Source organism: Grampus griseus (assembly GCF_964374135.1).
Source record: "Grampus griseus genome assembly, chromosome: 3".
In the NCBI taxonomy this organism is placed as follows: domain Eukaryota; kingdom Metazoa; phylum Chordata; class Mammalia; order Artiodactyla; family Delphinidae; genus Grampus; species Grampus griseus.
In genome coordinates, this window is record NC_139019.1 from 124974030 (window position 1) to 124987219 (window position 13190).

The 13190-nt window shown below is 40.6% G+C and overlaps 1 protein-coding gene across 1 annotated transcript; it reads left to right on the forward strand.

The window, feature by feature from the left end:
• The first annotated feature begins 2290 nt into the window (after positions 1-2290).
• GRPEL2 (GrpE like 2, mitochondrial) lies at positions 2291-12453 on the forward strand. The gene is made up of 4 exons (XM_082650021.1): positions 2291-2376; positions 4640-4793; positions 5745-5826; positions 9188-12453. The coding sequence occupies exons 1-4, from the start codon at positions 2300-2302 to the stop codon at positions 9550-9552; spliced, it is 678 nt and encodes a 225-aa protein (XP_082506147.1). The 5' UTR covers positions 2291-2299; the 3' UTR covers positions 9553-12453.
• The last annotated feature ends 737 nt before the right edge of the window (positions 12454-13190 follow it).

Sequence of the window (13190 nt, forward strand, 5' to 3'; positions counted from 1 at the left end):
ACCTGTGCAGTCAACCCCACACCTAGCAGGGCCCTGTGCTTGGTTTATTGCTCTGCTGTTACTCTCTCAGTAATTTTGAACAAGGGGCTCCACACTTTCCTTTTGCCTTTTATGTAGCCGATCCTGGTGCTAACTACTTACTTTTCTAGGTATTATCCCTTTAATCTTTACTAAAACCCTGTGAGATAGGTTCTATTAACCCAGTTTTCATAGTTCAGGAAATGGAAGCCCAGAGAGGTTAGGTAACTTGCTAAAGCCCACAATCAGGAAGTGGGAGAGCCGGCACCTGAATACATGAAGTCTGACCCTAAAACTCCCCTCCTCTTAGTTCCAAGGCTCTATTTCACTCATGTCTCCCCCTCCTCTTGCACTGCAGTATTCAGAAGCACACAGTCACTTAATAGATGAATAAGTGGATGCAGCACATTTGGTGTAACTTAGCTAAGAGAAGTGTTAACAAAATGGCTAAAACATGGATGCCAGGTCTGGTTTGGTTGTTTTTTCAAAGTGTAGGGTCATGGTTCTAAAGTGGACTTGAAGTTCCATCCTCCCCAACACTGCAAAGTGTTTGGACTATCAGATTTCTAGTATCACTGGATCCTCAGTGGGGGTCTTTGAGCAGGTTCACCAACCTCTCTGGGCCTTAGTTTTCTCATATGTAAAAGAGGATCATAATCCCTCCTTAAACCATGCTGTTCTTTTCCTGGGGCCAAAAGGAAACAGAAGGTTGCTGGTTACAACACATTTGAGCTAGGCCCTGGATAGAATATAAGGATGCAGAAGACGCTAGCTTTGTCCTTATGGAACTCACGGACAGGCAGAGAAAAAATATGACCCAAATAGCTACCGTACAAGTAAGCCATCCTGTGGTGAAGATTCAGAATGTTGAAGGCACACTTCCCATCCCTTAAAAAATTTTTTTTTGACATTAGGGACTATCCAGTGACTAGTCTGGCAACTCCAAGTGCCCTCAACCCCAATCACCAGTCCGTTCTCACAACCTGTCAGTTTTCCATACTAAATCTCTCTAAAATTCATCCACTTCTTCCTATCTCCACTGGCACCATCCAACTTCATTAATTCATTCAACAAATGCTGGAACATCTACTATGTGCACCTACTGTACTCGATGTCAGAAATCACAGCTGTGAACAACACAAACTCTCATGAAGCTCATACTCTAGTTGAGAAAACGAACAAAATCCAGCAAAAGTGCTGGAGACAACTAAAACAGTAGCAACCTTAGATAAAGTGGTTACAAAGGTCTCTCCTGTGAGAAGACCCCAGGACAGAATACAACCCTTCTGTGCACGCACCAGTCCAAACAGCTTGTCTCCCCACCTCTGGGACCCAATCTCCTCACAGCAGTCAGTGACCCATTAAACACGTAAAGGCATCGTAACATGTTCCCCTTGCAGTCAGAGTAAAACTCAAGTTCATTAGACAAAAAAAAAAAACTTGACCTACATTAGGGCACTGTTCCACTCTGTTCATTAAGCATGAACAGGCAAGAAAAAAAAATCTCTGCCCTAATGCAACTGACACGTCAGTGAGGGGAAATGAGAAAATACACATTTTAAAACACAGTAAGTCGGGGGGAAAGGGGGAACTGGAGAAAAAAAAGCAGGGAAGAGTGATGGGAGATGAGAGTCAGGCTTCGACTTTTTTAATTCCTCAAGTGCTCTGGCCCTGCCTAACCACCGTCTTGTGTTGCTCCCCCGCTTCCTCAAGTACTTCAGTGCCTTACTCGCAATACCCCTCTTGACTTTGCAGATGCTGTTTCCCTCTACCTGAACCAGCTGCCTCTTCTTTTCATCTACTCATTATTCTGCTTTCAGTTCAAAAGTTATTTCCTTTGGGAAAACGCCCCACACTCGGCCATATCGTACTCTAGGCTTCCGCAGCACCAAGCCCCTCACCTTTAAACACCGGTCATATTTTGACTTTATAGGGCGTTAGCAATTGTCTGTTGTGCATAACTTCATGTTAGCTCCTTGAGGGTACAGCTGTTATTCCCTTTGGTCGCCGCGAATTCCGCGCGTAGCACGGAGCCCACTCCCTTGTGACAGGAAACCAACCTACTCGCCGAATACGCAGGGGGCCGGAAGGGTTGCGTTTCGTCTGAAGACCGGGTAGGAAACGGCGCAGGGACAACCCGACTAACAGCGTTCCCATCCGGGGCCCTGAGAGAGAAAACCCTCCCGCGAAGGCTGCCGGGAAGCGTGGTTTTTGAAGCGAGCGTATCTCGTCACTTGGGGCAAGTGCGCGTGCGCAGCCTCAGTCAGCCGAGGTGGGGAACATGGCCGTGAGGTTCCTGTGGGCGGTCCGGCGGCGGATGCAGCCCCTCCTGGCCTCGAGTGGCGCGTCAGATGGCAGGTAAGCGAGGCAGGCCGGGGATCCGGGACGTGAGGACGATGCAGGAGAAGCGATCCGGAGGGGCGATTTTAGGCTGGAGGGCGAGAGGACCTACCAAGCCTCTCGGCCGCTACGACTGGGCGCTCACGGCCCCATCTTACAGAGAGGGAAACTGAGGTCTACAGCCTTGCCTTCTTGCCGGGCCGAGGAAGGTGGAAAGATCCGAGGTCACGCCCTCGGAGGTGAGAACTGTTATTCAGCCCGAGCGTCGATTGAATTGGGGATGTACCCTTCCCATCCCCTTCTCGACAGCTTTGGTGTCTGCGGGTAATTTGGGATTCTCTCCCAACACCCTGTGTGATCGTATCTGAGCTTCACTTTACCTATTGGTAAAAGGAGGCCGTTGGACTTGGTCTTTACAAACGGCCCTTCCACCTGCCTTCGGGAGTTTGAAGTTCCGGTTGCTACTTTTATCCATCAGTTGCGACTTTTACTGATCATTTATCAGTATGATAAGAATAAAAAAAATATTTTTATTCTTCCGTTTAATTGAGGAAACTGAGGTTTAGAAAAGTTGAGTAACGTCTCCGAACTTAAATACTCATGAAGTGGTGGAACCCAGACCGGAAACCAGTCAGGGCTGTATAGAATCGGCCCTTTAAAATTAGTGACCAATGTTACTTATTCTTAGAGACTATTCCCCGTTGACAGTTTATTTATCGGAAAGAATAAAAATTGCTGATGATCAGGTTGGATCTCTGAAAAGTAAATTAAATTACGGTGAAATCCAGAAATTTTGCATAACTATCTGTCACCTTTTTAACACACCTGACCCAGCACTCGGGTGAGAGGTTGAATTCCGGGTTTCAAGCTTTTTTTTTTTCTTTCCTAGTCTTTTTGACAGTTTGTGGTGTAGGGAAGTGATCAGAAGGAAAATGTTAGCTTCTAATAAAATTTCCCCGACTCCAGTTCTGAAACAGTAGCAATTGAATGGATGCACCGCAACTCCCTCTTTCTCACGACTTGGGCCCTGGCCGTGTGCCCTTTCAACTGGCCCTGAGGGTATCTTGACCTCCTTTCAATTGGATAAGTGTAGTTTGTTAGCAATTTAGGAGGAAGGATCTGTTTCACCCTGTGTGATGTGTCCCAGATCTGTGGTGACCAATTTTCGAAATAAAAATGTGTAATCTTGTGTAATCTGACATCAGATCATAATAACTGAATTCAGGACTGGCCTGGAAGATAAAAGTAATCTTGCCCACACCCTTATACTGATGGTTCCCTCTTCCCTTTCTTGAAGTAAACTCCTTTACCCCCTTTAAGCCTTTGCTTAGATTTCACCTCAGTGGCCACTTTTCAATATATACCAGTTTAAATAAATAAACTATTTGTTTTAAAGACCTTTTGCGCTCACAGATTTCTTGATGGTTTTACTTCATATTAAGTTATGATGATCCAGGAGGTGTAATGGAAACTTCCTTGAACAGGGGTCTCAGAACTGCTACAATCCAAGATCTGCAAACTAGCCCCACTCTAAACTTTTTATGTGAACTGAACTATATGTCTATATGATCTGTTTTATTCACCTGTATATAGTTCACAGTCCACAACATATAGTAAATGTTTTATAAGTTTTTGATTGACTTGATTTTACATATAGGTGAGCTCCCAACTCATTTTCTCTTAGTGTAGGTTCTCTTCCATAAAAGCCTTGCTTTTACTTAGAGCTTGTGATCAAGATGGCTTTAGAATTCCAGGCCTCACTCCAATTCGATAAGGTACCTTTACTGGGCTTAATTTTCCCCACCTATAAAATGAGGGATTGAACCTGAACTGTACGGCTCTTTGTTTTGAATTCTCGCTTCTGATATTGCCCTGCTGGTTCTAGGTATTATAATTTCGTTTTCTCTTGCTGACTTTTGTGTCCCCACTTCCAGCTATTTCTACTGCCTGATGCTCAGTATCCTGATTCAACAATACTAACTATGTAATCTTGGGCAAGTCATAAGCCTCTCTGAGCTTTGGTTTTCTCATCTATAAAATAGGGATGATGATAGTATTTATCTCACATGTTGTAAGATGAAAAGATGATTTAAGTAAAACCCTGTCAACTCTGTCTGGCATTTAGCAAGCACATTATAAGTGTTTGTATTGTTAATGAGACTGAAAGCACTTTGTCTAGAGAGAGTCAATCTGGGAAACATTCCAGCCTCTGAACCTGGTTATAACTTCAGCTGTTTGTGACGGCATTTCTTCATAATGCACCACCTCCCTCCCACTTTAGGGGATGGCTGCATCCTTTCAGCACTGCCACCCAGAGAACCGCTGGTGAAGACTGCAATTCTGAGGACCCTCCTGATGAACTTGGGCCCTCTCTTGCAGAACGAGCCTTAAAGCTAAAAGCTGTTAAACTGGAGAAGGAAGTCCAGGATTTAACAGTGGGTAGATTTTATATTATCTGTTCATATATTCTGTAACATATATCATATTTTCTATTATCTGTTTATATTATCTATATGCACATCTTTTCTCTGATTTAAATATCCACGTAAAGTTTTTTAAGTTAGTTTTTAAACTGTTTCTTCTAATTAGCTCTTTACCCCTCTTGCTAGATATACTAGGCAAAATAATCTGTACTAGTTCAAAAACATTACTGACTACGGATACTCATCTCTTTTCAGTTCCCTGGTGTCACAGTACTTAGATACCTGATATTTTGGTAGCTTCAAAGGAGGTACAGTGCCTGGCATGTAGTACACACTCAATTAATATTTGTTGAATGAGTGAAGTCATTTATCATTGTATTCTGCCAATCAGACTACCTCTGGCTTACTGTGCCAGTACTAGACTGACAGACTTTGAGAAAGAGAAATAATTAGAGTAATTCCAAAGCAGGACCGCCCAAAAATGGTAAGGGGTTTGGAAAGTGTGTCTTGTGAGAGGAATGAAAGGAACCAGGGATTATAAAAATGAAAGAAGAAAAGACTAAAGAGGCTAAATAATGGGCTTAAATTGATGACATATTTTTAAAACTTACTCGGCTATCCTAGAGTTCAGTTCAACAAAAGAAAGTTGAAGAGTGGCAGTGTTGCCTGAAGGTGAAAAAGAAAGCTTTTTCTCAAGATAATGAGCTTGAAAACAGTTGTTCTGTGTTCAAACTGGCAGCCTAAATGACAGCCTATCAGGGCCGCTATAAAGAGAGATTCCTGCTATGACTGGGAATTTGGAGTAGCTGATCTAAGATTCCTACACAACTCGTGTTGTTGTTGTTGTTGTTGTTTTAATAAAAATCTATACCAAGGGTGAAATTTGTAAAGTAAGCAAAAAGTTTCTTTTCCACCAGTAGGCATTTGTTTTCTTATCATTTTGACTTTGCTTTTGATGCTCAGGTGAGATACCAGAGAGCTATAGCTGATGGTGAAAATATAAGAAGGCGAACCCAGAGATGTGTAGAAGATGCCAAGATATTTGGTGAGAGGTTTATTAATAATAAAAATACCTTTTAGTTTAAGGGCACTTACTAGCAGTTGTGCACACTGAACTTAGCAAAAGACACATCTGGGTCCTTAACCAATCCTGCCCTTCCTCTATCCCCCTAGGCTTTCTGCTCTGCTTATTGGGAATGTTGTCAAGTGAACCATTTGCTAAAGTAATATTTGCCTTTATTTTCACCTGACATTTGTTATTTTATTTTTCAAGCATGTACAGTTAACATTCTAGTGCCTATACAGGCAATTCGGTTTAACTCATTAATGAACAAGTGAATCATTAAGATGTTCAGAAGAGAATCCAAAGAGCAGACACATAGGCAATCATAAATGCTGAGATTTGCTTCACATAAGCAAAATTGGTCCATAACCATAGTTCAATAATCAACTGTATCTCCACCAGACAGTTTTCACAACTATAGACAAAAATCATTTGCATTACTGTCAGTGTTCTACAGCTTGCTGAGTTATAACTCGAAGGTTCAGACCACATGGAATCAGATAACCCTGAAAGCTGTGCTAGATTGAATCTATTTTTTCACTGATGGCATTGAATAATCTTTTTGGTCCATTTCAAAGTCGTTCAGAAATTTTTTCCTAAATGCACCACTTCTTGTTCCAAATCTGTTCACGAAAATGTTAATTGAATAACGGATTCAAGAGTAAAGGGCAAATCTGTGATTACTTGCTCTACTCACAGTTTAATATGGAGCATTATACTTTGACTACACATAGAATGGAGTGCTTGAGGGGCCCTTGGATTGCATCTAGTCCAGTCTCCTCTTATAGGCAAGCTAGAAAAAGTTATTTGACAACAGGTGTAGATATGAATCCATTGATTCCTGATCCCTAATCTATTATTCTTTCCCTTATATCACACTCCTTCCTGTTCTCTGGATTTTATCCGCTATTTGTACAGGGGATTCACTTCATTCCTGTCCTGTCCAACCCTAGTCCTTTGGCTTAGCCTTCTGCTTTTCGTTCAGTGCTGTAGATACCATGTTTCAAGACTTTGAGTAAATTCTAACCCCCAAATTGTATTCCTGAATAGCTAAATACTGACCCCCCAATTGTGTTCCTGATATTTCATCCAAGTTTTAGTCTCATATTTCCAGCTATCAGGGCTCAGTGGCCAAGTCTGCCACCTGTTAGTCCATAAATACAGTTCTGAATTTCATCAGAAAAAATTTGTGGAAATTTATTTTCTCTTTTGTTAAATAATCACCTACATAAGATGCTTGATTTTGCCTCTTGTCCCACAAAACGTAAAATACGTACTATATGGCCCTTTAGAGAAAAAGTCTGCTGACCTCTAACCACAGGGAATTTTTGTAGCAAATAGAACAATTGTGATAAGGGAAAGACTTCCTGCCTGCTTGCGGGGAGCAGGGTGAGTTGGCTTACCACAAGTCAAGCTTCGATGCTTTAGGAACTGGCTTATGTCAGTTTCCTCAAGAATTAATAAGGTTCTCAGGAACAAATACATATTATATAAACTCAAAAGAATTTGGTAATCTAATTTGTTAATTTATAGAGAAAAATGTGTCAAGCAAAACATGAAGATTGCTCAGTGAGCATGGAAGTAGAAAAAAAGAAGAAAGCTTTCATTGTCATTAAATTAACATACAGCATAGCATGACGACTATCCTCCTTCCAGGGACAGTCTTGTCTCCGTAACCCATTTTCTCTTAAACAGGTCACAGAGATCCCTTTTTTCCCTCTAAGAAATGTTGCGGACACCAACCATCTATTGAAGTAACACAGTAATAGGAATAGGATCAGAGACTGAACCCCTCACTGTACAGACAAGAGAACCTAGGCTTCTGTTTACCCAAATTCATACAGCTTTACTGACTAGAAGACAGAACTTTTTGTACCATGGCAGTGTACAAATCAGTCCAGCAGCTTACAGCTTTCAAATTCAATTTGAGTATTTGTCTTCCTTTGTATAGCCAGGGAAAGCCTTTGATGTCCCTGATTGATCTTTATCAGACAGTCTTTCCTCTTGGATGGAATTCCAAATTTTATCAGTATACTTTTCAAGGCTTTAGCTAATCTCTTCTACCTTTTCAGCTGATGTCATTAACAGCCATTAATATATATGGCTCCCATCCCTCATAGTGATGGGAGAGGTATCTTGTGGAACTCACCAAGTCTAGTTCTCTGAAAAGGCCTGCTGCTTTCACTCTTTCCTCTCCATTGCCTCCTCTCCTACTCCAGGCCATATTATACCAAGATTACTTCAGTCGGCTCTCTTCCATTTCTTATGATATCTTTTCTTCTCACCCATCTGTGATGCCCCCAGCACCCCACATAAATTGTGTATGTTACTAGACAATTTGACTCCTCTTCCACTTGTTTTGCTCAAGAAGCTATAATGGATTTCTATTACCCAGAAGTTAAAGGTAGAATTTTTGCCTCTCTGTCAGTCATTCCTTCCCATCCAGGCAGTACATACCTGGGAAATCTCTCCTCTGTCATCATCTCTTTTATTGGCTGCCTGCTTTGACACAGGGCCTTAAACCTGTCACTGGACCAAAGCTAGATCAACAAAGTCCTTCGCCCCTCACCAGCTCCTACCAGGGCCTTTGTGTTACCATAGGTATCTGTGATGATGATGTTCCTTATCATTTCTGTAAGAAGAATGAAGAATGCAGCATTGGGAGTAATGAGATTTCTCAACAACTGAGTTCACTTTTATAAAGTTTATGTGACTCTAAAAAGATTAGACAAGCTTGGTGGCCTGTCTTCAGCAAGTGTATATAACTTCATAGTAGGCATTAAGAGACTTACCTCATCTGTGGAGTATATTTTTTTCCTGTTCCTATTTAGCTAATCCTCAAGAATAAACCACTCTTTGACTCCTCCTTAGCACAGTCTTGTCTACTATTCTTTTATTATTCCCCCATCAATGAAATACTAGTGTCTTGTTCCTATTGAGAATGTATGCCTTTCCACAAATGAGACAGTCGGGAATTTTCAAAATATTCATAACTTAGTACTAAAGGTGAATAGCAACAAACATACAAGAAGCATATAAGTCAAGTTTTTAAAGGACAGGTTTCTGAACCTTTTGTATATAGTCTCACCTAGTTCTTGGGTTCTAACCATCTTCCCCGTTTCCCAGAATACTTCCTAGTCATATGCCTTCCAAGAGAAATGCTGGCTCATCAGTAGGGTTTCAGGGGTAATCATTGGTGATGATCCCTGAATCCTTTGTGGCAATCTTTGCATTTCCTGGGGTACCTAGTATACCAGCCAGCTCTCTGAGCCTTCCCCAAACTGCACCCTCAAGAGCAGAGGGGTTTCCTCACAAACAGTAAGAGTATTTGGTTTCTCTGTAGGAATTCAGAGTTTCTGTAAGGATTTGGTGGAGGTGGCAGACATTTTGGAGAAGACTACAGAGTGTATTTCTGAAGAAACAGAGCCTGGAGACCAGAAGCTCACTCTGGAGAAGATCTTCCGAGGCTTGTCACTTTTAGAAACAAAGCTGAAAAGCGTGTTTGCCAAACATGGCCTGGAGAAGATGACACCCATTGGTGACAAATATGACCCTCATGAGCATGAACTCATCTGTCATGTGCCGGCTGGTGTTGGGGTGCAGCCTGGCACTGTGGCATTAGTAAGGCAGGATGGCTACAAGCTTCATGGCCGCACCATTAGACTTGCCCAGGTGGAAGTGGCAGTGGAGTCTCAGAGAAGACTATGAATGGGCCCAGAGGAACTGAACGTTCTCCCGGAGTGCAGTCACCTGTGATTCCTTTATTTATTAAACTAGGTTTGTATTGTACATGAGGTACTTCATGTGATCTGTTTTGGATTTAGTCATATTGGCTTTATTTCTAAGATACTCTTTTGATTTAATGTGACCTGTTTGGTCTCATCAGAAGTCTTGCCATTGGGCATTTGAACAATGTGACAAGTGTTCCTGTGGCCTTATCAAAATACGTTTAAGAAAATTATTTTTAAATTGGTACTCTGATGACTTTCAATCCAAAATTTTTTTTAAAGGTGGAAATGAGTATATGTTTATGTATTTTCAACTAAATGTTCCTTACTAATGGTCCCTATAAAAGGAATTATATAGAATCTTGTATTTGTGGGAAAAGGAGATGGTAGGGATTGGTTTAACATTTGGGTGCTAATGATAAAGCTTTATAGTTGTATGAATTTAAATCATTTCGGTTGATTTTTATGCACGTAGATTTTCAGGACTTCCCGTTTTTATTTTATTTTTCTTTTAGCCATCTTTTGTCCTTGTAGTTCCTGCCAGATAGACTTCATATTCACACTCATTGTCCCTTTTCAAATCCCATTTACAAGGCTAATGGCCCAGGCAAGACTTGGAAGGCAGAGACTGGCAAGAAATCAAGATACCAGGTCCCTTTCAAGCAAGTATGGCCAAGAAACCTTGTGCTTTCTTTGTTGAGTTCTCTTCAATTTATTTTCAGCCTCCTCCCTAGGTATATAATCATTTCAGGGAAATTGAGGCAGCACCAACAGCTAAAGACCTAAATTGGTCTATATAGGTAATTTACCCACAACTTCTCTTTCCACCAGCCCTTAAATCTTCTGCCACTTTGTCAGATTTACCTTATGATCCTTTATTAGATTACGTGGGGAGGTGGTCAGGACAAAAAAATGTTAGGTTCCCATGATTCCTCATTAGTTATGCTAGGTTTGGGGTGTTTTTTTGGGGGGGGTGGGGTACTCACAATTCACTACCTCTCTTACATTGACAAGCATTATTTCCTAGTTTTTGTGTCTGTCTTATGTCACATGTGTAAACATCTAGCTCCCCTTTTATGTACTGACCTCCTAGAGTTAATGAGCCTATGTGTATATTTTTTATTTCAGTCTTGCTTATAGATAGTGTTCTGTAAAAAATTTATTCAATAAATGAGTTAGTGAAAGAATGAGATATATATATAGATAGATATCTATATATCTATATATATATCAATTGGACATTAGAAAGGAGGTCATATGGTTATTTTAGTGTTAGAAGCAGCCTTCATGGTGATCTAATCTCACCCCTTCAGCTTCTTCTGAAGTATGAAAACATAGTCCTTTTAGGACTAGACTCAAAGAAAAAAAAATCTCTAAAACTAGTAAACTAAATTTTAGTGAGAACATAAGAAACAACTAGATATTAACTTCAGTCATTTAAGATTCAACAGTTCTATAAGAAACATGCAAATATGTCCCCAGCAGAGAATTAAATGTTGTTAGGTGTCCAGATTGCCCAGGTTTAGGTTTAAGTTACTTACACATAAAATAAATCCATTCCTACTAGAACTCTATGACCCCATTCTGTGGGGTGGTGAAAGTTATCCTCTTAGACATCATAGATAGTTCTAGCATACTACACAAGCATGTATCAACAAAGCATCCCCCAATGGGTCCTACCACCTCCACCAGATTTAGACACTTAAACAAATACATGCTTCTAAGATGCAAGCAAAAGACTGTTGGTGAGATTTTAAAACCAGAACCTCTTTTGTCATTCCACTAAGTACATACTGTAAATATAATGAGCAGTCAGATTTCACAATAGGAATTTGTCTTTTTTTGCCTTCATTCCTTTGAGATTAACAAATAGTGACGACAAGAAAATGAGCCAATTATGATTTCCTTTGTGTTCTTGGATCACTAGCTATCATTACCAGTGAATTAGAATAACCATAATTTTAGGTGTGGAATGTTCTGATTACTTGAAGAGTTTTTATTCCTTGCAACCTCCTGTTTTAGCAAGTAGACTGAGAATAATTTTAGATTCTTCTACTATTCAGTAGTTTTGCAGACTTAAAAGTATAAATTTAGAAGATGGAGCTATAACAGTGAGAATCTCAAAATGCTGAAGGGCTTTCACGAGCCAGTGCAGCATAATAGAGCGTAGTAGGCTTAGTAGGCATCAACTTGAACATAATTCCCAGCCTAGTCACTTCACTCTTCTGAGCCTGCTTCCACGTTTGTAAAATGGTTATAATTCTCAAAATATTGTGAGGATTAAGCGAAATGTGCAAATTGCCTATTACAGTAGGCCCTCAAATATTTATTTTTATTGCCTTTTATTATACACATTGTTTTTCGTATGTTTTTATAGTTGCCTAAAGTCTAGGGGAAGGGAAAGACTGGTTAAGTGGTGCTTGACTATAAAAAAAAATGGTAAGCTAATCAACCACAGTGAACTTATTTTCCTTTTAGCTTCTGTTTTTTGTGTTTGTCTGTTTTAGCCATAACAAGGAAATCTACATTTTTAGACTGGAGAAATAAAATTGTTTCAGTGCCCTTAATTGTTTTCATCTTGATGGTAAAGTAAAAAGACGTCATTGGCTTGCCGATGATATGTGTAAGGAAGCTTTGACTCATTTGAAGAGGGATCTTGATGCTTTAGTACGCGGATTTTACGAATCTTTTGTGGATTTTCCTCACTGCCATAAAGGAATTATTCAGTTTGATACTGATATAAGCTTGTGGTGCTCTTTCATGGCAAAGGATTTAATAAGTGAAGAAGGGTTCTTAAACACTAAAGCAAAATCAAATAAGGAAGGCTAAGGATGAAATATAATCTTCAGAAACAACTTTAATAAAACCTTAATTGAAATAACTGTGTTTCACGTGTTTAGTGTCTTTGTCTGCCAGATTCATATTGTGTATTGACGTGGTCACTTCACTAATTGCTGACCCACCTTATTGACACTCAGTGGAGGTACCAGCAGCCCAGTCAAGTGGATGCAGTGTGTGCATTCCACACCTTGCCTTGGTGTTGAAGTCTTGTCTGTTCTTCTGCCTCCTTGACTTGCTTCCTTCTGATTTCTATGTATTTTTTAGATCTGGACTCCTGTTTCTGCCTTCCTCTCTGGCACTGCCTTTTCTTGTGCTCGCTTCTTGGTTCTAATTGTCTTACCTGCTTTAATCATTTTCACTTGAACTGCAGGACTTCTGACCATCCTCTCAACCAGATTACTGGCATGTGGCTTACTGCTTCCATAAGCCCTTCCCAACCTTTGCCTGGCTTTTCCTTTACCTCTGCTTCTCCACTGGCTTCCACATACCCAGCCTCCTGGCTAAGTGCCCCTCTTTGGAACCAGCCTTTCCTGTAGTTTTGGCCTTGCATTTTCATCATTCTTCCAGTCTTGTCTGCATACCCTGGCTCCATAATCCATTGTTCCTCATACTCGCAGTGCTAGCTTGTAAGTATATTCTTATTCCTGTCCACTCAGACTTTGTCCACATTCTCAAATTCACTGGAGGTTTTCAAACACGACTCCAAAATCTCCTTGAATCTGGACCAATAGAATATAGGGAAGTGACACTGCTGGTTTCTGACCCAAACCTTCCTGT

Coding starts and splice junctions, on each gene's coding strand:
- GRPEL2 (XM_082650021.1), top strand. CDS start 2,300: ATGGCCGTGAGGTTCCTGTGGGCGGTCCGGCGGCGGATGCAGCCCCTC. Junction 4,794..5,744: donor AGGAAGTCCAGGATTTAACA/GTGGGTAGATTT, acceptor TTTGATGCTCAG/GTGAGATACCAGAGAGCTAT. Junction 5,827..9,187: donor AGAAGATGCCAAGATATTTG/GTGAGAGGTTTA, acceptor GTTTCTCTGTAG/GAATTCAGAGTTTCTGTAAG.